This window comes from Triticum dicoccoides, chromosome 6A, assembly GCF_002162155.2.
Source record: "Triticum dicoccoides isolate Atlit2015 ecotype Zavitan chromosome 6A, WEW_v2.0, whole genome shotgun sequence".
NCBI classification, from domain to species: domain Eukaryota; kingdom Viridiplantae; phylum Streptophyta; class Magnoliopsida; order Poales; family Poaceae; genus Triticum; species Triticum dicoccoides.
The window spans coordinates 563,872,954-563,894,029 of NC_041390.1; the positions used below are offsets into that span (position 1 = coordinate 563,872,954).

At 49.7% G+C, this 21,076-nt stretch overlaps 2 protein-coding genes, 1 long non-coding RNA gene and 1 pseudogene across 5 annotated transcripts; 2 read left to right on the forward strand and 2 right to left on the reverse strand.

Moving 5' to 3' along the window:
• Nucleotides 1–6,562: 6,562 nt before the first annotated feature.
• LOC119317943 (24.1 kDa heat shock protein, mitochondrial-like) lies at nucleotides 6,563–7,620 on the reverse strand. The gene is made up of 2 exons (XM_037592450.1): nucleotides 7,302–7,620; nucleotides 6,563–7,172 (listed from the first exon to the last, which is right to left on the reverse strand). Exons 1-2 carry the CDS (start codon nucleotides 7,528–7,530, stop codon nucleotides 6,754–6,756), a joined length of 648 nt encoding a protein of 215 aa, XP_037448347.1. The 5' UTR covers nucleotides 7,531–7,620; the 3' UTR covers nucleotides 6,563–6,753.
• Nucleotides 7,621–7,911: 291 nt separating this feature from the next.
• On the forward strand, nucleotides 7,912–12,394 carry LOC119317944 (polyadenylate-binding protein 2-like). 2 transcript variants are annotated; one of them, XM_037592452.1, is made up of 6 exons: nucleotides 7,912–8,091; nucleotides 8,197–8,290; nucleotides 9,357–9,397; nucleotides 11,541–11,732; nucleotides 11,842–11,963; nucleotides 12,050–12,394. In XM_037592452.1, exons 1-6 carry the CDS (start codon nucleotides 7,987–7,989, stop codon nucleotides 12,096–12,098), a joined length of 603 nt encoding a protein of 200 aa, XP_037448349.1. In that variant the 5' UTR covers nucleotides 7,912–7,986; the 3' UTR covers nucleotides 12,099–12,394. The 2 variants fall into 2 exon arrangements, with proteins under 2 accessions (XP_037448349.1, XP_037448348.1); XM_037592451.1 differs by having other exon boundaries at nucleotides 7,913–8,091; nucleotides 9,357–9,427.
• A 628-nt stretch (nucleotides 12,395–13,022) lies between these two features.
• The window catches only part of LOC119315983, an 8,380-nt pseudogene continuing 326 nt past the window's right edge, over nucleotides 13,023–21,076 (forward strand).
• On the reverse strand, nucleotides 14,397–17,791 carry LOC119314966. 2 transcript variants are annotated; one of them, XR_005152513.1, is made up of 4 exons: nucleotides 17,671–17,791; nucleotides 16,326–16,374; nucleotides 15,615–15,713; nucleotides 14,397–14,527 (listed from the first exon to the last, which is right to left on the reverse strand). It is a non-coding gene; the product is annotated as an uncharacterized LOC119314966 (long non-coding RNA). The 2 variants fall into 2 exon arrangements; XR_005152512.1 differs by lacking the exon at nucleotides 14,397–14,527 and having other exon boundaries at nucleotides 15,495–15,713.

A 21,076-nucleotide genomic window follows, 5' to 3' on the forward strand; every position in this document is an offset into this window, starting at 1 on the left:
GCCGCCAGATCCGTGATCATACCGGAAATTATTGGAATTCTTGAACTCCTGCATAATAAAACAATCCTTCCGAAGGTGGTTTGCTGGCTCCTCCTTCGTCCCATGTTTTGGACAGGGCTGGTTTAGCAAATAGTTTAGGCGGTTTGGGTTGGGGTTGGGCGCTCCACTACGATTTTTCGGCCTGCCCTTGCGCCGCTGGCCATTGTCTTGTACGTTGATATTAGCCACAAAATCCATGTTGCCATCCGCTTTACGCTTGCCTCCTCGCCATTGCCTACCCAGTGATGTTGCTGACCTTTGGAGCTGTTGTTCTTCTTCCCCTTCCCTGTCTTGTCATCATCAAATTCGGGATCCTTGGTACTATCAGAATCAGCATATTTTACCAAAGCGGCCATGAGGGTTCTCATGTCGGTGCAATGACGCTTCATCCGTCCCAATTTCAACTTCAGGGGCCCAAATCGGCAGTTGCCTTCTAGGGTTAATACTGCGGTGTCAGCGTTGATGCAGTCTGAAGAGTGCAACACTTGTGAAACCCGGCGCACCCAATGAGTCGTTGACTCTCCTTCCTCCTGGACGCATGCAGCTAAGTCCACTATCGACATAGGATGTTTACAGATATCCTTGAAATTGTTGATAAACCGGGCTCGTAATTGGGCCCACGAGCTGATAGAATTAGCGGGCAAGCTTTTTAGCCAAGTACGGGCCGTTCCTTCAAGCATCATGGTGAAGTATTTCGCACACGCCGTGTCATCCACATCAAGCATCTCCATGGCCATCTCATAGCTCTCTACCCATGTCTCTGGTGGTTGATCCACCATATAATTTGGTACCTTGCGTGGGTCTTTGAAATCCTTGGGCAAACGCACATTGCGTAAAGCGGGGACGAGGCAAGGCACCCCCAAATAACTAGAAGTAACACCAGGCTTGATCGAAATGGTTGGACGAACCGGCGTGAGCTGCCGAGCCTGATGCTGTGCGGCTAACTCGGCCTCCCTACGCGCTCGGGCCCGATTCACCACTTCCTGAGCGTCATTAGCACTACCCGTCGGGTTGTTACCACGGGGTGCTCCACGTCGTTCATTACTCGACACTGCTGGTTCATCCATATGTCTGCTATAGCTCCGGCTTGGACGGGGGGTCGAGTGGATTCGGTTGCGGCTGTACGAGTACGCCTCCTATTGGGCCAAAGCTGTCCTCAGCAGTTCCTTGACCCGTCGCGTCTCTACTGCTTGCGGCGAGTCACCTTCAACTGGAATGGCCTCCAGTCGTGCAGCAACGGCAACAAGATTCTCCATTGGGTTGGAGTAGTGACCCGGAGGTGTTAAAGCATCCCGAGGTATAACGGTGTTTTGACGAAGCGGGTCCATTTGACGGGGCTGAACCGGAGCACCGGTCCCAGGGGCTTTTGCCTGGTTCCCCTCCAGCGAATTGTTGGCTCTTGGTCCTGGAGTGTTGAAAAGGTCCCTGGCCTCGAAAACCGGAGGTAAGCGGGATCGGTGCTTCCTCCTTATGACTTCATGCGACGCGCTCTGGTCCAACATAAGCCTGTAGGCATGTGCATCTAAAGCGGCCCACTCTGCGGCCATCCTGGTGTCCTCAGCCGCCAGATCCATTTTGGCCTGGGTGATTTGTTCCTTTACCTTTGCAATCTCCGTGTTGTGAGCGTCCTGATCTGGCGGATTAACTTCTGCCATAAGCACAGCCAACGCATCAAACAGTTCTGATAGAATCTGAGCCGGCGGGCGCACAGGGCCTCCTGCCCCGGCAGCCATTGCCGCTGCTGAACCGGAGATCACTGTCGCAGTTGTCGAAGAGTGAAGCGCTGCTTGTGTTCCGGTCATAAATATTCCAACCCGGTTAGGCAGATCAGAGGGGTCCGGAATACTGTCACCATCGGAACAGCTCTCAATCCGGCCATCTTGTAGCTGAAAAAGAGATTCGGTTTCTCCGATCGAAGAGTCGTCACCGGAACAAACGGTAGTTGCCTTGCGAAGCTCCGATACATCCTCATAACTCCCTCCATGGATCATTCCCACGAAGGCACGCTTCATGGCCGGTTTAACCCGGGCAGATCGCGCACGCTGAGCCGTCTCGACAAGGTCGGCGCAGATGTCCGGCTCAGGGCCCGGTTCACCGATCTTGCCAATGAAAACGTGAATGCTACCAAAGGGGACCCGGTACCCATACTCAATTGAGCCGGCCTCGGGGCCCCAGCCTGCGTCGTCGATGTAGAGTTTGCCGCGACGACTTTTAGTCATCCGGCCTACAGCGTAGCCCTTGAGTCCTTCAAAGCGGCCCTCCAAGAACCGGAAACCATCGTGCGATAGCCCCACGGTGGGCGCCAACTGTCGTGGGTTTGTCACGGCAGATGTCCTAGAGAAAGGACTTAGTCGTGGAGCCATCACGACGGGTTAGCTTGAAGGGGTTAAAGCGGACACAAGGACGCAAGAGAGTTTATACTAGTTCGGCCCCTTCGAGGAAGGTAAAGCCTACGTCTAGTTGTGATGGAATTGATAGGGTTTCGATGACTAGGGAGCAAACAAGCTTCGCCTATGTCTCGAGTTGTTGTCTGTTGTCCTTGAACCGCCGCCGGGTCGTCCCCTTATATACATGGGTGACGCCTGTCGGTCCAAAGAGTCCCAACACCGGTTCATACTCGTATCCGGGTTGGTCTCTCCTTGTTCCTAACTTATATTACAAGTATATGCACAAAGCTGATGTACGGCTACAGATTGTAAACCGACTATGGGCCCTGGGCCTTTATCTGCCTCTTTGGGCTTTAACACCTTTGAACTACTGATGGAGTTAATCCGGCCCAGGTAGGCCGGTTTATGCCCAGTAGTAATATCCTCAACAGGAAGTCCTGTTTTGGTCACCGGAAAAGTTTCGGGTTTTATCGGTAACGTACCGGGACCACCAGGAGGGTCCCGGGGGTCCACCAAGTGGGGCGACAAGCCCAGGAGGGCTGCATGGGCCAAGTGTGGAAGGGGACCAGCCCTAGGTGGGCTGGTGCGCCCCCCACAAGGGCCCAAGGCGCCTAAGGGAGGAGGGGGGCAAACCCTAAGGGCAGATGGGCCTTAGGGCCCATGCCTGGTGCGCCTCCCTCTTCCCTCCACCTGGCCGCCACCCAGATGGGATCTGGGGGTTGCCGCCACCCCTAGGGAGGGAACCCTGGGTGGGGGCGCAGCCCCTCCCCTCCCCTATATATACTTGAGGTTTGGGCTGCCCAAGAAACACGAGTTCCTCTCCTTCTTGGCACAGCCCTACCCCTCTCCCTCCTTGTCTCTTGCGATGCTTGGCGAAGCCCTGCTAGAGTACCACGCTCCTCCACCACCACCACGCCGTTGTGCTGCTGCTGGATGGAGTCTTCCTCAACCTCTCTCTCTCTCTCCTTGCTGGATCAAGGCATGGGAGATGTCACCGGGTTGTACGTGTGTTGAACGCGGAGGTGCCGTCCGTTCGGCACTAGGATCTCCGGTGATTTGGATCACCACGAGTACGACTCCTTCAACCCCGTTCTCTTGAACGCTTCCGCTTAGCGATCTACAAGGGTATGTAGATGCACTCTCCTTCCCCTCGTTGCTGGTTTCTCCATAGATAGATCTTGGTGACACGTAGGAAAATTTTGAATTTCTGCTACGTTCCCCAACAAGCGGCGCGCGCGGCGGCGTCCTCCTCATCGGTCGACCACGCGGGGATGATGAATCCACCCGTCGTCAGCCACGCCCAGTACGCGCCCTGGGGACAGCAAGGCGTCAGATCTCCATGGGGATCGTCGTCGCCCGGCTACGCCGACGGCGACGCGCACGGTGGGTTCAACCCAAACATGACCTTCCCCCATGGCCACCCCGCGACGCGCACACCCTCGCCCGCCTTCATCAGCGTGCAGTACCCTCCATACAACTACTCGCCGCCCGCCTACGCGTCCACGCCGACGCCCCATCTCCGCCGTGGACCGCTGCCCTTCTCGCACCTCGGCGACACCGACGATGCCGACGACGCCAGCTCCCGCGCCCACGGACGCCAAGCCCGAACGACGCCTCTACATCGCCGCCCAGCAGTACCGAAGCCGCGCCGACACAGCCCAGCACCGAAGCAGCTCCGACACCGCCGAGCCCGCGCACGCCGACTCCGCCAACGCCTGGAGCCGCCCCCGCCGAGTGATTCGTTACGCACGCGAACTTGCGGCGTGCGACGCTCTGTTTTTTGTAACGTCAGACTACGTCCGATCGCCGGATTTGTGGCGTCTTTTGTGAGCGGCAACGACCTAGTTCAAATTTCCCGCATCCTGGGGCCGGCGCTTGGGGACGTGACTGGGAGCTAGGTCGCCCACAGGGGCCGAATTAAGATCCGTTTTCATTGTTGAAACTATCGCGACGTGCTCTTCAAACTATATCCCGTATTGGTATGTTTCGACGAACTTTTATGTGTGCAATTTAGTCTCCGTTTGGTGCAACTGTTTAGTTGTCGATGTGCAACTAGCTGTCAGTCGATGTGCAACTTTTTCCTCTAACTGTGGACATGCAGTTTTCACTAAAAACATCGCCCCATACTACTCTCTAACAATGAAATATGCAATTTTATCTGGTGCCCCGGCTAACTCTGTGACCATGCATGTGCGACTATGTTGAACTGGAGTGTGCAACTCTACGGCTGGGCGTGAGCACCTCCCACATGAATTCATGTGCGGCTATGCGGACGAGATTGTGCAACTCCATGGTCACACATGTACGATTCTGCAGGCGAGAGTGTGCAACTCCACATCCGTGTGTGAGCACCTGCCACAACAGTACGTGTGCGACTATGCGGACTAGGGTCTTCAACTCCGCGGCGTGCGATTACGCCGATGAGAGTGTGCAACTTCGCGGTTGTGCGTGTGCAACTATGTGACTATACAGATGAGAGTGTGCAACTCCATGGTCGTGCAAAAGCACCTCCTGTAGCCATGCGCGTGCGACTATGCAGGCCAGAGTGTGCACCCCTCGTGACCACGCATGTGGGACTACACAAGGAAAATCTTCAACTTGACAGTCGCGCGTGAGTATCTCCCGCACCTGTGCGTGAGCATCTCCTGCACCCCATGCGTGTGCGACTATGCAGATGAGAGTGTGCACCTCCATGGCCACGTATGTGCAACTATGTCGACGAGAGTGTGCAACTTCGTGGTCGTGCGTGTGCGAATATGTAGATGAACGCGTGCAATTCCGCGGCATGAGCATGCAACTCTGTGGCGTGACTGTGCAACTCCGCAACCGTCCTTGAGCCCCTCCCGTAGCCGTGCGTGTGCGACCATGCAGACAAGAGTATGCAACTTCGCAGCCATGCATGTGCGACTATGCTGACAAGAGTGTGCAACTCTGCCGCTGCCATGTGCAACTATGCGAACGAGATTGTGTAACCCCGCAACCGTCCGTGAGCACCTTTGGCAGCCGTGTGTGTGTGCAATTATGCGGATAAGAGTGTGAAACTCGGGCTACGCATGTGCGACTATACCGACGACTGTGCAACCCCACCGATGTACATGAGCATCTCCCGCAGCCGGACGTGTGCCACTGTGCAGACAAGAGTGTGCAACTTCGCGGACACACATATGCCACTATGTTTACGAGAGCGTGCAACTCCGCGGTCTTGCGTGTGCAACAATGGAGACGAAAGTATGCAACTCCGTAACTGCGGGTGTGCAATAATACCGATGAGACTATGGGACATGTCGATAAGAGTGTGCAACTCCAAGGACGCACGTGTGCAACTATGTCGACAAGAGTATGGAACTCCGCGGCCGTGCGTGAACTACCACGCTGACGAGAGTGTACAACCTTTTCCCTGCCCATTGACCCCTGAACTAGCCCTTCCAGTATGATGTGTAAGTTCTGCTGCCACCTGACCAACTACCTGATGGTCAATGTGCAATTCTATAAATATGGTTGTGTAAGTCTTATAATTTCCAAAAATTACGAGATGATAATTTACAGAATATAAAGAGACATGTACATTCAGTACAAACGGAGGACAGAAATGCAGAAGAACCAAAGAAATAAGGTTATCATCGTTTATGGCTGCGAATCAATCGATTCGTTTGCTGCTACTTCTAAACAAGCAACACTGCTTTGCTCGTGCGCGGTTGAGACGGAGGGCATCCTTATCGTTCATTCGCTGTTATTGTTGCTCCTTTTGCGGTCACACCGCGGAGGACGGTAGTTATTGCTCGCGCCACAGTTTCACGAGGATGCAGGTCGAGAGCGGCGACCATGTTGGTCACTGCCGGCGAGCACCTTGACCTCACATGCCTAGTCCTTCTCCTTCTCATGTCGCTGCTCCGATGGGTATGTCGCGGTGGCCACCGAAATCGGGCGCCGCCGGCGCAAGTTGGGCCGGAGGCGGTCGGCTGACGTAAGGGAATGGGAAGGAAGGTTTTTGCACAATGGTGGATAACGGCAACAAACGCCAGCCGTCCGCATCACGGTTGAGAGAAAGTATTTCAGGGATTTGAAATCATTTGCGTCGTGCTCTATATTCTCGGGCCGTGGCCCTCTTATACGATATGTAAAATTTGCTTCAGAAGAAAGACCAAGAAAAACGGATCTATTGTTTGATCGATTCATACTCGTACAGGCACTTAACACGAGACCAAAACATCCAGACCCAACACGACAAACAAAAAAGCTTGAGTTATTTTTAGTTATTATTACTCGGCTCACACGAGACGACTCGGCTATTCCGTGACGCGAAACTTGGCGTGATCCTGCCTAGTGCCTAGTCCACTTTGACCTCGAAGACGTCCTTGCGCTCCTCCTCCTTGACCTTGGGCACGACCACCCGGAGCACGCCGTTCTTCATCTCGGCCTTGATCTGGTCCATCCGGTACACGTCCCCGGCGAGCTCGAGCCGGCCGCTGTACCTCGGCGCGTCGGCGCCCTCCCGGTCCGATTCCTTCTCGCCCTCGCCCTTGATCACCAGGCTGTTCTGCTCCGCCCACACCTTCACGTGCTCCTTGCCCAGCCCCGGCATGTCCACCCTCAGCCGCAGCGCGTCCGCGTCCTCCCTCGCGTTCCACCCGCGCCGGAGCGGCGCCGCCCGCGCCGCGCCGTCGGTGGACGCCGCCGCCACGTCGTCCAGCATGCTCAGCAGCCGGCCCAGGCTCTGCGGCGCGCTGAACGGGTCACGGAACACATCTGCACAAGAACAGTCAGCACAGAACTCTGTCACGCACGCTGCCGGAGTTGGAATCTGGTTCAGATCGCGCAGCGGAGAGATGAATCCAACGCGTTGGAGTGACAAGCATGGTGCGGGATGACGACTACCTGAGAAGAAGCTGGGCACGCCGACGTCGCGCTCGCGCGCGCCGCTGCGGGGGCTGCGCTCGACCGCCTCGTCCCGGTCGTAGCTCCGGAGGGGCGCGCCGGCGTTGTACCCGCGGACGCCGCCGGCGACGGCAGCCGGCCTGAGAGCCGACCCGGAGGACGCGGCCAGGAGGTTCTCCATGGCGCGCACCAGCGGGATCCTGTTGGAGAACACCACCCGTGATGCCATTGTCCACGCTCTCCCTTCTCTCCCTGCCTGTGTTCGTCGGATGTTTCTGGATTTTACTGCGATGAGCACGGCGCGGATCGCCGGGGACTGTGGAGATTTATATCCGCGATGTGGCTTGGGGAAGGATTTAGAAGCTTCGCGAATGCCCCGCCGCGCAGCTGCGCTCCGAACAGTCCAGAAGGCACGGGAATGCGTCCGGCACCTTTCCCCGCGATGTCTGGACCCACCTACAAGGCCCAGGCCCAGGCCCAACGGGCGTATAGTCCATTATAAGCCCAAAACCCAAGAGCAGCGATGATAGTACGAGGCCCATAAGCCCAACTGAAGCATACGCGGAGTACCGACCGAGCCCACCCGCTCCATCTTCGCTTCCGACCCCAAATCCACCGAACCGGATCAACTCCAAAAAAAAAAAAAAAATCCACCGAATTGGGTTTAGATCGGGGAGAGACCGCCATGGACGAGGAGGAGCACGAGGTGTACGGCCAGGAGATCCCCGTGGACGGCGACATGGAAGGCGCCGACGTCGACATGGCCGCCGCCGGAGACGACGCAGCGAAGGTCCACCCCTGCCCCCACCCCCATCCCCATCCCTCGGCTCCCTGTCTGCGCGCTAAACCCTAAACCTAGTTTAGTTCTGACCGCGCGCTTTCTCGCCCGCTGCAGGAGCTCGACGAGATGAAGCGTAGGCTCAAGGAGATGGAGGAGGAGGCCGCCGCCCTGCGCGACATGCAGGCCAAGGTCGCCAAGGAGATGCAAGGTTGTCTTTCTAGATGCGCCTCCTTGTACTTGTCGCGATTTGCTTAGGTTGGTTTTAGCCGCTTTTGGTCTATTTGGGGATGCCTCGTGATGGTCTTGTAATCCCACACGCAGTAGGCTATCAGGCAATTTGATGAACTTGAGATTGGTACTCATAAATCTGACCAAATTACTGTTTCTTTTACACCGTAAAATTGCAACTATTGTAGGTGTTGTTTGTAACTTTATGGCCCATTCTGTAGTGTTGAGTAGGTAAAATAAATCGGATGAATTGTGCCTTCTGCACATAGTGCCGATGTGTGTAGTTTGTAACCACACGCGAGCAGTATGTTTTAAGTTCCTTCTGCACCACTATTGAGTTACATGAATCTGAACGTTGACTGGTTTGCTGTTTGTAATCCCGGCATAGACTCTAGAGATCTGGTTCTTCTATATGACTATGTCCAGGATATGCACTTCAAGAATAATTTTGTGCTAATGTTTCAATTTTAAACTGCCGCCATATTTCAGAGTTCCTCCCTTATTTTTCAGTATTTTATATCATATTGGGACCCTTGTTCTTTTCTCTCTCTATAATACTCACTCTTCTCCAATCTTTCTGCTCCTTGTACTGATTACTTCATATTTTCATAATATCACCAACAGTAAATTTAGGTCTGTGCAATGAAGATATGCCTCGTGGTTTCTTGCTTATGTAGTTGAAGTAGTGGCATGATTGTGTAGCATGCCTTGTATTAATCTTTGTTTTGGCATGAATACTTATTCGTGTCTTGTGGTAAAAACAAGCGAGTGTGGGATAAATGTTATGGCTGTCTTTCAAAATGATTTTCATGGTTATGCATATGCTTGCTTTTTGGGCTAATTTTGGACATTTTCTCATTAAATATATATCTGGATGAGCTTTAGACATTTGATTTAGTGTTTACTGCCTTTTTATTTGTGATGGATCCGTTGGTGCTTACAGCAAAGTTTTCTAACACAATGTGATTTATTTTTATCAGTGTTTTGGTGCCTCATCTTTTATGTGCTACCAGTTGTCTTATGCACTTACCTATTTTCTTCTGTAGGAGGAGATGCCAATGCGTCTACAGCTGAGGCAAAAGAACAGGTTGATGCCCGCTCTGTTTATGTTGGAAATGTAAGATTTCCTAATCTCTCTCTCACACATGCATGGCTGGTGGCCGCACACATGCCAAATGTTGGGTCTGTATTATGATAGATGTACACTTGTGTTGCCAAGGTATTCGTATAGTTGTTGGCTATGTAGCATAAAAAGTGTGGATATATGGACTTCATTAGATATTGGGTACTGACTGCTAGTTAGTCGAAAATGTCTTTGGTGCACTTAACTTAGATAAGGGATACTTACGCCAAAAGGTCTGATTTATTCTCCACTTCTCTTATGTTCAAATGTTCAATGCATAATATGGAGTGGATCCTGAAATTGCTCTGTTCCTGCCTACCGTTGCTGTCAGCAGGCAATATATAGCTAATTCATAACTCTTTGATATGCTATTGCTCTTAATTGTAGTTCATGCTTAATGCCGTTCCTCATAGCAAAGGATAATTTCCATTTGCAGTTTTGCAGTGTTGTTTAGATTAGTGTTAACCTTTGTCACCATCATTTGCTAGTATGCTAAAATCTCAGAAAATGTATACTATTGTTTTTATATTGGAATGTCCCCCTGTTCTAATGCTCTGGTGCATTAATTGCACAATGTGATGGTCGCAGGGGTAGGCTTTTGATATCAAGAACTTTCCGATGGTTCAGTACCATCTCGTGTTTTAGTATATATTAGTAGATTAAGAGAAAAATCCCTGGAAAAAAGAAGAAATATATCCTGGAAAAATGGATAGAAAAAAGCAGAAAAAAGAAAAACGAGTTTACATAGTATAGGATAAGTTACCTCCCTGAAGACAGAAAGGAAGTCTAGAAATCTGCTGCTCTTGGCGCTTGAGACTTGGACCTGCGTGTGATGTGGTGTGATTCTAAACCACTCGTACAGTGAGAATCATCTGAACGGTGGATAGGTATGACATGTAAGTGTATCATCAGAATGGAGCCTTATGTTGACCGTTCTTTTGCTCACTCTGAATGTGCGCTTGCTTATCGCTCCTCTCCCTCTTTTCACTTCAGAACTGTCCATGTGCTACCAAAACCCATATTCATGCTGCTCCTTTTCGCTCTCTTTATGGTCTATCGTTGATCTTTCTCTAAACGTGATGTCTGCTTCTGCGTTAGCATAAAAGTGTTTCTAACGGTTTACGAGGATTACATGTAACTCTAAATGCAAGTAAAGTTGCCCAACATTCTGTACTTCCCACAGAGCTGAGTTTATATATGGAATTGCAGAAGACAAAATTTTACTTTAACTAAATGCTGTTGAGGTACTTCCTACCTTAAGATTCTTGAAGGGAGTATAGTTATATAGAAGATTAACCAAACGTTGATACTAACAGAACTTTTCTTGAACTGCTTTTCTTGAAATGCTTGCATTATAGACTGTAGGGAGCAAAAGAATATAGAAGTTGCATCTTCCACACGCAAGTTTATGCTGTTAGCAGGCTTTCAAGCTTTTCTTCACATGTGTTCCGTAAATTACAACTTCTCCATGTGTCATGCAATGCATGACTTTTACTTTTACCGTCCTCAGATTGTTAACTATCATCCACCCCACCCCCACCCCCCAACAAAAGCATAGTCCCACAAATGTTCCTCTGCGAATCATACTTAATGATTTCTCATCTACTTCCCTATGGATTATGTAATCTCATTCATTGTTCCTATTGGATACCGCTACTTACGGTAGCGAGGTTTCTGTTGTACCTTCAATTTTGACTTTTGAGGAATAACCATTTAGATCTTGAATATCATCGACTAATCTCTATATCAGCGATAGTTTTCTCTGGCTGTATAATTTAACCTTCCCTCGGTTACAATGTCATTTGCATTTGTTTTAATCTTGAGCTTGTGTAGTAAGTCAAAGACCATCTATATTCGTCATTAACTAATACTTCCTCCGTCCGGAAATATCTACGTCCATTTCTCCAGCAGGTATTTCCGGACGGAGGGAGTATACAGCTGTAAGCAGCTGTTTATAACTATATGATTACCCTTCAAGTGCAAAGTAGACACAATATCTAGTAGAATCTTGTTGTGTCAGTAAATTCTTAGCTGAATAATCTATTTTTTTAATCTTTCATCTCCATCCAGTTGAGATTTGTTTTTCTGATATTATCATGTACTGCAGGTTGATTATGCGTGTACACCAGAGGAAGTGCAGCAGCATTTCCAAGCTTGTGGAACCGTCAACAGAGTGACAATCTTGACCGACAAGTTTGGACAGCCAAAAGGCTTTGCTTATGTGGAATTTCTAGAACAAGAAGCCGTTCAGGAGGCTCTTAATCTGAATGAATCTGAGTTGCATGGTCGCCAGATCAAGGTGCAGACATATTAACAGCTTTTCATTCAGACATTGAGTTTCCAGTACCACCTCTCTTTAATAATGTCTTTGAATTTAAAATCAACTTTCATTCTGTTGTGCCCAACAGGTGTCACCAAAGAGGACTAACGTCCCTGGGATGAAGCAGCGTCCTCCACGCGGATTCAATCCCTACCATGCCTACCCTTATAGATCATACGGGGCACCGTATTTCCCACCGTACGGATATGGGTGAGTTCCGCAGCTTTTGCAAAACGTGGATGTTCAATTGTATGGCCTGTTCTAACAGATATCTTATCTTTTTGTGCTATTTTCAGGAGAGTTCCCAGATTCCGCCGGCCGACACGCTACAGGCCGTACTTCTGAGGGGATGAGGCTTCCATGAAGCTCAACGCAATGCCAGTAGCCATACTGCGGAATAATCTAGCTGCCGCTGTTTCAGTTACATTGTTTGACTGGTAGGCATAATCTGACGACGGTCGAATGCCCCTATCGTGTCATCTTAAGCTCTGTTGTACTGTGGGCTTGCAGTATGCATTCAGTCATGTGGTGAAGTTGGTTTGCTGTACTTGGTAGTCGTGTTGTCTGTCGTGGTTATTATGTTGGCCCGAATGAAGTTATGATGCCATGTTCTGAGCCTATAACCCTCTGAATCTGAAGTATAGCATATGTCAGGCCCCAACCGCTTTGATCTCTGAAGAAATCGATACTCCGTTCTGCTTAGCTGAAGAAACCAAACATTCCCGGCTGTTGGATCTGCATCTAACGGCAACTTACTGCTTCGTTGAGCTGCCTCGAAGCACTGCAGCCCTCCATCGCAGCTAATGTTAGTCTTCCTATCTCTGTTTGAAATCCGAGAACAGCACTGGGGCACTTTTTACTTTTTACTTTCTAAAAAATGCAAGCCTATAAAGCCTATAAACCCTAGCCGACATGTTTTGGTTGGCCTAAGTGCATATCCTAATTCGTCGTAAATTCCTCGCAATCATCCCACAAAGTGTGCTACTCTTGAGTGATTTTGACTGAATTTCTCCCCTCTTCAGTTCTTCAGGCTAGTAGCGCCTAATATGGCAGATCGTCCACGCGTTCGACTCACCATGGCTTCAGGAGCAATTCAAGTCATGTGCGATACAAGTTGAAGTTGAAGCCATGTCCGTGTTGGACACGATCCCCTCCTGATACGAATTCTACATATTCTGAGGTTGTAGTACGCAATAGCTAGTCGAGTCGATTCTCGCTGCGTGGGGTTCTCTCGTGCGCGATCGTCGAACCCCGTACGTACGCATCACCATGTGGCTCCTAATCAAGATCATCTACCACATCCACATGATCAAGTTCAAGGGTGCCATCGCGAAGCTCGAGGAGGCGGCGGCGCGCGCCCACGGCCGTCCGGCGAGGCTCGACCGGCTGCGCTCGGCCTGCCGCCACCTGCGAGGCGTGTACAGCCACCTCACCAGAATGCACGACTTCCTCGAGAGCGACCTCCCCGGCGACGACCGGCTGGGGATCTGGGGCCGGCCGGGCGCCGGCAAGACGTCGCTCCTCACGCCGCTCCGGCAGCCCAGCCCGTACCACGCCCTCTTCGACCGCGTGTTCTATTTGGACGTGGGCAGCGGGTGGTCGGTGACCGACGTGCAGCTCGGCATCTGCTGCACCTGCATGGGCTGCAGCTACGGCGTGATGTCGTCGGCGGACGACCGGAGCCGGGCCTGCCTCATCCGCGCGGAACTCTCGCGCAAAAGCTTCCTGCTGCTGATCGACGGGCCGCTGGAGGCGCCCGTCGACCTGGCGGCGGTCGGCCTGCCGACTGCCGACGCCGCTCGGGAAGGGCAGGCGGCGCCAGAAGGTGGTCGTGGCCACGAGGAGCCCGGACGTGGGCGCCCTCATGGGGTGCACCGCGGACAACGTCGTCGAGGTCAGGTGCATGGGGGAAGACGACGCGTGGGGCCTCTTCAGAGACTGCGTTGGGGATAAAATCCTCCAAGATTCTCGGATTTGGTCGCTTGCCAAAGAGGTACAATACGTAACGTAGATTCATCATGCATGCAAATCCTTCCTTTATCGTTGCAGCGCTTCAGCTGCTCCTTTCTACTTTCATAGAAGTTGCTTCTTGCACTACCACACTGAGCCCCTATGCCGACGGTCCAGGCCGTCGGCATAGCCCTGATACCCGTCCGCATAGGCCTATGCCGACGGCCCTATGCCGGCAACATATGCGTCGGCGTACCCCAGGTCCCCGTCGGCATAGAATGGCCGTCGGCATAGGTGCCTATGCCGACGGCGCCCGTACATCTATGCCGACGGCGCCCGTACATCTGGCCGTCGGCAATGCTTCGCGCCTAACGGTGATTGCTGTTGCCGCCGTCAAGTGCTGCCCATACAAGAGACGCCACGTGGCAGGGCTATGCCGACGACTTAGCCGTAGGCATAGCTTCAAACCTATGCCTACAGCTAAGCCGTAGGCATAGCCCTGCCACATGGCGCATTCTGGTAGCTCCTGCTGCAGGCTATGCTGACGGCTTTGCCGTAGGCATACACACCACATGGCAGCTTCTGGTATCACGAGAGCCATCTATGCCTACGGCATTGTCGTCGGCATACTTGCTCACCAGAACGAAAAAAAAAAGATTAGCCAAAAAGGCTAGCTATTTACAAATGCTTATACAGACATGATTCAACAACCATGGATTTGCAAACACAGACCATAGAATATTTTTTATGTACATAACATTCCCATTCTAAGACTCCACAGCAGCATTAGAGGAGGCCGAGGGGCATTGGTGGGGGAGACAAGGCTGCAACGATGGAGGTGGCATACAGTCAGTATAACAAACCGAAGATCCTACATATGAGGATGAATATGTAATCTATACACTGAATTTACCAAAAGAAACCCGCCTAGAACAGGGGCATCCAACTAAAAAGGCAGAAAATTATTGCCTTTCATGAAGATGCTCCAGTTTTGGTTGTATCTATCAAGCATGAGTTGTTCAAGGCAAGCTCCAAAGAGAAAGAAATTGAGCTCCAAAGAGAAAGAAATTGGTCTCTGATTGTGACTGATGATACTTACTCATATAAATTTTCAGTCAAAGTAAAACCAAAAAATTGATGCATATAAACTGAACCAGAGTGTGGTGCTGCTGATTCATATGTATATACAGAAGATGCAAGTGTCATTGAGTTGGTTTTAGTCAAAGTAAAAACAAATTGACACATACAAAACTAAATGAAAGTGGTGTTGATTCATGTGCATGTACAGATTGAGGTGCCATCCAGTTGGTTTCAGTCAAAGTTCAACCAAAAAATTGACACATACAAACTGAAGAGAAGTGTGGTGCTGACTCATATGTATATACAGAAGATGCAAGTTTCATCGAGTTGGTTTTAGTCAAAGTAAAAACAAAAGGACACATACAAAACTAAACCAAGGTGGTGTTTGATTCATGTGCATGTACAAATTGAGGTGCCATCCAGTTGGTTTCAGTCAAAGTTCAACCAAAAAAAATGACACATACAAACTGAAGAGAAGTGTGGTGCTGATTCATATGTATGTATGTACAGGAGATGCAAGTGCCACCAAGATAGATAGTTTCAGTCAAAGTAAAAAAACAATTGGACACATACAAACTGAAGCAAACCGTCATGCTTTTTCATGTGTACATACAAAAGATGCAAGTGCTATCCAGAATTTGGATATAGGTAGTACGCTCATGTGGTGAATTTTGTGAATCTATACTCTACATCTACCAAAAAGACCGCTCCCCTCACATGCAAATATAATTCAGTCCAATGGCTTTCTTCTCCCCTCACATGCATAAGACAAGAGCAGACCATGTAAACAGGCGGATCAGACCTTCACCTTGGGAGGGAGGCGAGTGCTACCTGTTGCCGTGCCGTCGTCGAGATCGGGTGGTCCTCCTCCTTGAGCAAGACAAGGTTGTTCCACCCCTACACTCCAATGGCCATCTTCTCCAAGGACATCTACAAGGGCAGAACACACCATTAATGCAAGTGCCACCAAGATAGTTTCAGTCAAAGTTAAAGCAAATGTAAACATGCAAACTGAACCAAACCGAGGTGCATATTCATATGTGTGTGTATGTAGAGATGCAAGTGCCATCTGAATTTTGGGGAACCAAAGCGTGGTTGTTGTTGTTGCTAAACGAGGAGCAAGTTGTTTTAGCAACAGCACATACTAGTAATTAGCTAGGACCATTATTATTGCACAACCATTCGAGGACGGTGGCAGACACATCAACTCACAAGGCTCTACTCGAGAAACAAAATAATAGGATATGTGATGCTATCAATCTTAGCACAAGAAGAAAAAAACACAGCCACTCCGATAGAATGGATGGATGCACCATGCACAATCATCGGTTCCATCATTGCAGCACTAGTTGAGCAACAAATCAAATATAACAGTAGTTCCATTGGTTCAGCCAACAAGTTAACAAAAGTTTACTTCCCACTACTAATTTTGCAACTTGTCATAATAAAGAAAATAGAGCTTGACATCACAGCAACAAATAAATAATGACCTGCTGTACTACATATATCTGTAAAGGACTTCTTGAGAGATGATACTATTACCAATGAAGAAAAATTAAGATCAAGGCTCCAGTACATAAGCGGTACCTACCTGTGCATCAAAGAAGAGATGGCTAATCAATTTATATGTAGGTAATACCAAACAAAGGATCAGATTTAAGTTCATTCAAATTGATGCATATGTGGGTTGGCAGAAACAAAAAAATAATATATATAAATAGAACAAAGGATCAAATTTAAGCTCATTCAAATTGATGCATATGTGGCTTGGCAGAAACAAAAAAAGAATATATATAAATAGATCTACAGATATGAACAAAATGGCAAATGTGAAAGAAAATAGCGCAGATAAAATGTTGATTGTTTTGGAAGATCCAAAGGTACATATGATCAATTAATCATAACTGGGAATCTGAACATATTAATGCGAAATAGTAACTGACTATAGCAAATGAAATTGAGATAGAAAAAATTGCTACCTAGAGTCCTTGACTCAACCGAGAGATCTATGGGAACTAAAATTTTACATGCAATTTATCCATGTTCAGGTAATACAAAATATGCAGAGTAATTAAATTGTGTAGTAGATAGCCCATATATAAAACTAAAGGTAGAAACTGGAGTAATGAAACATATCTGGATTGATGTGCAAATGCTATAGCGACTTACATGCTTGGATTTAATAATTATGATGAAGCAGATTAGTGTGATGCATATGCATGTTCGTCAGAACAGATCTAGGGGAAACAACAAAGTAACCTGCACTTCCACTAATTTATTAATCACATGCTCTTTGACTAACCATCCAAAAAATATAGATCAAGGATGATACTGCCAGCCACCTGCGGGGAGTAAGAATGAGTAGTTTCTGCTAATTAGAGGACAAACTAAAAAAAGCTAACTAGAGATTTCCTCTCTCTGTGTGTGTACGTTGTGCTCTGGCCAGTGGGGGAATGATAAAAAAAGCAACTACTGCTATGTATGTTAGCTTGTCCATCAGGATAGATCAAACTAGCTACCGGTGAAGGATATATCCAGCTTCGTGACTTAAGAGAACCACAGCTAGGTTGCTTCGGCAAGGAGTGGGTTTGGCTCAGCGTTGCGTCGACTTTCATCACCTTGTACTCCACCTCGCTCATCATCTCCGTTCGAGTTGTAGCAGCAAAATTAACCAATCCCTATTGGTACTATCTAACTAAAGAACCAGGATTCTAAACTCATCTTCTCTCTCTGTTTGGTACTAACTAGACAAATAAATAAATAAAGGACTTGTTCATACAAATCCCTCTAGAATTCCTTCACACAAGAGGATTTGCATCACATATTCCTCTACTTAGCAGCAACAGTAGTGAGCAGAGGAAGGAGGCGGAGGAGATGGAGGTGCTACCTGCCGAGGTGGGCCGTCGTGGCCGTGCTTGAGCTAGGCAGCCCGCCTCCTCGAGCAGGACAGGGCCGCCAGCTAGGTGCGCCAGTAGAAAGGACGGTGCCCTCCTGCCGTCGTCGTCATCCAGACCGCGCCAAGGTGACCTGCAGCAAGGGAAGGAAAGAAGAAGGTGAGGTGGGGAGGGTGGATCCGGGCGAGGAAAGAGGGGAAGGACATACCTGCGACACGCTGGTAATGGATCCGTCGAGCTCTGGCCTCGCCGTCGCCGGATCTGGCTGATCCTGGCGATGTTAGGGGTGGCGGCCGAAACCCTATCTAGCCATGGGGACAGTGGAGGGCGGGAGCGCCGATTCTGGACGGAGGGGGAGGGGGAGCGGACCTAGGGGAGCTCGGGGGCGTGCTGCGCGCCGCCGGAGCTCGCCGGAACTGGCCGGCGTGGGTGGTGGCGACGGCGAGGGAGAGAGGCTCGTGGGGGGAGAGAGGAGTCGCGAGAGACAGAGAGGTTCGTGGGGAGAGAGCGAGGTAGGGGTTGGGTGGGCTCTTTTTTCTTTTTCTTTTTTCTCCTTTTCTCTAGATGGATGGATGGATGGTCATGGGGTGGACAGCCAGATGGATAGATGGATGGATATGCGCCACGTCATCTGTCCGTGGCACAAAGTTTCCACCAATAGAAACGAAGCTCATACAATTGTGTTTTTCCTTTGTTTTTCTTCTAATTTTTTCTACCCTCTTGTACCGACCGTCGACGATCCATGAGGGGAGAGGAGGGCGGCGAGGAGGAGATGGTCTGGTGAGGTGGGGAGGGAATGGATCGGGGAATGGTGCGTTCGGTATGACGACTATGAGTCCAGACGGGGACCTACGCACAGTCGCACGGAACATCTCTTCGGCTTTCCCCGTCACCGTCGACGATGACACGTGCGACGTCCCTCACCATCGAACGACAACACCAAAGGAGGGACAGGCCCCACCACCGGGGGGCGAATGTACCTCGGCGGCATGCCGGATCCAGCCGTTAAAATCGACCAAAAGTCATACGATGCCGGAAATCCTCGGGACCTGGCACGGTGTCGTCATATGGACCTTGTAGGCTGTGATGAAAGTTTTAGCGCGTTTCGTAGAAGTCTAACCGGAGGTCGCTTGTAAACTGCACCATCTCCGAGGTAGTATCTGGCTATCGAGAGAGAACGTGTCCAGTTTATGAAGGAAGTGCGTTGCCCGTTGCTCCGTTGACGTCGAAACTGCTCGTGCTCTCAAAGGGGGCAACTGCATGACACGTGTCAGTACATGGCATTTTTCGGGCCCGTCTGCAATATTTGAGACATTTACTGCATCCGTAGGGTTTCAATGCGGGAATTGCATATCTGCACGGCGGCCACCTGAAATGATGTCCAGAAATGGTTTGTCAAATCATATATGATGTCTTTGCGGTATGTGTAGGCCTAGTACAACCCAAGGAGAGGCATGCCCCACCACCGGGAGGCGAATGTACCTCTGCGCCATGCCGGATCCAGCTGTTAAAATCGACAAAAAATCATACGATGCCGGAAATCCTTGGGACCTGGCACGGTGTCATCATATGGCCCTTGTAGGGTACGGTGAAAGTTTTAACACGTTTCGCAGAAGCCTGACCGGAAGTCGCTTGAAACTGCACCATCTCGGAGGTAGTATCTAGCTATCGAGAGAGAATGTGTCTGGTTTGTGAAGAAAGTGTGTTGTCCGTTGCTCCGTTGACCTCGGAACTTCTCGTGCTCTCAAAGGGGGCCATTGCATGACACGTGCCAGTACATGGCATTTTTCGAGCCCACCTGCAATATTTGACACACTTACTGCATCCGTAGGGTTTAAACGCGGGAAATTGCAGATCTGCACGGCAGCCACCTGAAATGATGTCCAGAAGTGGTTTGTCAAATCATATATGATGTCTTTGCGGTATGTGTAGGCCTAGTGCAACCAAAGGAGGGGCAGGCCCCACCACTGTAGGGTGAATGTACCTCAGCGGCATGGCGAATCTAGCCGTTAAAATCCACGGGAAATCATATGATGCCGGAAATCCTCGAGGCATGGCATGGTGTAGTCATATGGCCCTTGTAGGGTGTGGTAAAAGTTTGAGCATGTTTCACAGAAGCCTGACTAGAGGCCGCTTGTAAACTACACCATCTCCAAGGTAGTATCTAGTTATCGAGAGAGAACGTGTCCGGTTTTGTGAAGGGGGTCACACTCCAGAGCTGCATGACGGGTGTTTGCACCTGACACCACACTTCTAGACATGTAAGAGGACCCAACGCAAGATTTGGTGGCATAGCTAGCCCCCGAAGGCCCCTGACCACACTCATAGACACGCGAAGAACAATCCATAGTGGTTTTTTTTTCACATACTCTTGCATCTTTAAAAAATTTAAGAAATCTCCACACCTATTATATCACATGTGTCTACACTGTGTAAAAATTTCATGAATTGATCACACTCCGAGTGTTTAGAAATATTTCATGCAACGCCAAAACCGTAGAGGGATTACTTCGATTTCATTGCCATCCATTAGGGGGGGCACACACTGGAGCCGCGTATTGCCTCTTCATACATGCCACCACACCTTAAGACGTGTATGAGGACCCGGGGCAATGCTCTGGTGGCATTGCTACCCCCCAAAAGGCCCCGACCGGCGTAACCCTGGACCAGTTGACTCGGAGATCTACGCCACTGGATAAAAAATCCATATAAAATTTGTCAAAATCGATCCAAGTATCAATAACCCTGGTCAACTGGTCCAATGTACCCCCAAAAGTATAAGGACCTATATGCAAAAGTACACGAGGTCACATTTCTAACATACTCAAAAACAAAAACAAAATGTATATTCATAATCTATGGAAAATTCTACCCCAAGTCGACGTATAATTTGTGTATGTTTAACTCTTTAGAAAAGTTAGATTTAAATTATTCAAATTTTAACTTTTAAATAATAATAATAATTTAAAATAAAAAACAAATGATATCTATGCCTACAGCCATGCCGTAGGCATAGTTTTCGGGGCTACCAGGAGGCGCCACGTGGCAGGGCTATGCCTATGGCCTTGCCGTAGGCATAGATGGAAAACTATACCTACGGCTTTGCTGTCGGCATAGCTCTGCCACGTGGTAGCTCCTAGTAAAAAAACAGATGATATTTATGCCGACGACCGCCGTTAGGGCCGTCGGCATAGACTTGACGGTGTCAGCCCGCCGTCTGTCCCCGGGCCACCTCTATGTCGACGACCTATCTATGCCTACGGCTGCCGTAGGCATAGATCGATGTATGCCGACGGCCTTACTATGCCTACGGCTGCCGTAGGCATAGATGGAGCTATGCCGACGGCTTTTCTATGCCGACGGTGTTCGCCAGGCCGTCGGCATAGCTCCATCTATGCC

Coding starts and splice junctions, on each gene's coding strand:
- LOC119317944 (XM_037592451.1), top strand. CDS start 7,987: ATGGACGAGGAGGAGCACGAGGTGTACGGCCAGGAGATCCCCGTGGAC. Junction 8,291..9,356: donor GGTCGCCAAGGAGATGCAAG/GTTGTCTTTCTA, acceptor TTTCTTCTGTAG/GAGGAGATGCCAATGCGTCT. Junction 11,964..12,049: donor TTCCCACCGTACGGATATGG/GTGAGTTCCGCA, acceptor TGCTATTTTCAG/GAGAGTTCCCAGATTCCGCC.
- LOC119317943 (XM_037592450.1), bottom strand. CDS start 7,530: ATGGCATCACGGGTGGTGTTCTCCAACAGGATCCCGCTGGTGCGCGCC. Junction 7,173..7,301: donor CGTGCCCAGCTTCTTCTCAG/GTAGTCGTCATC, acceptor GTTCTTGTGCAG/ATGTGTTCCGTGACCCGTTC.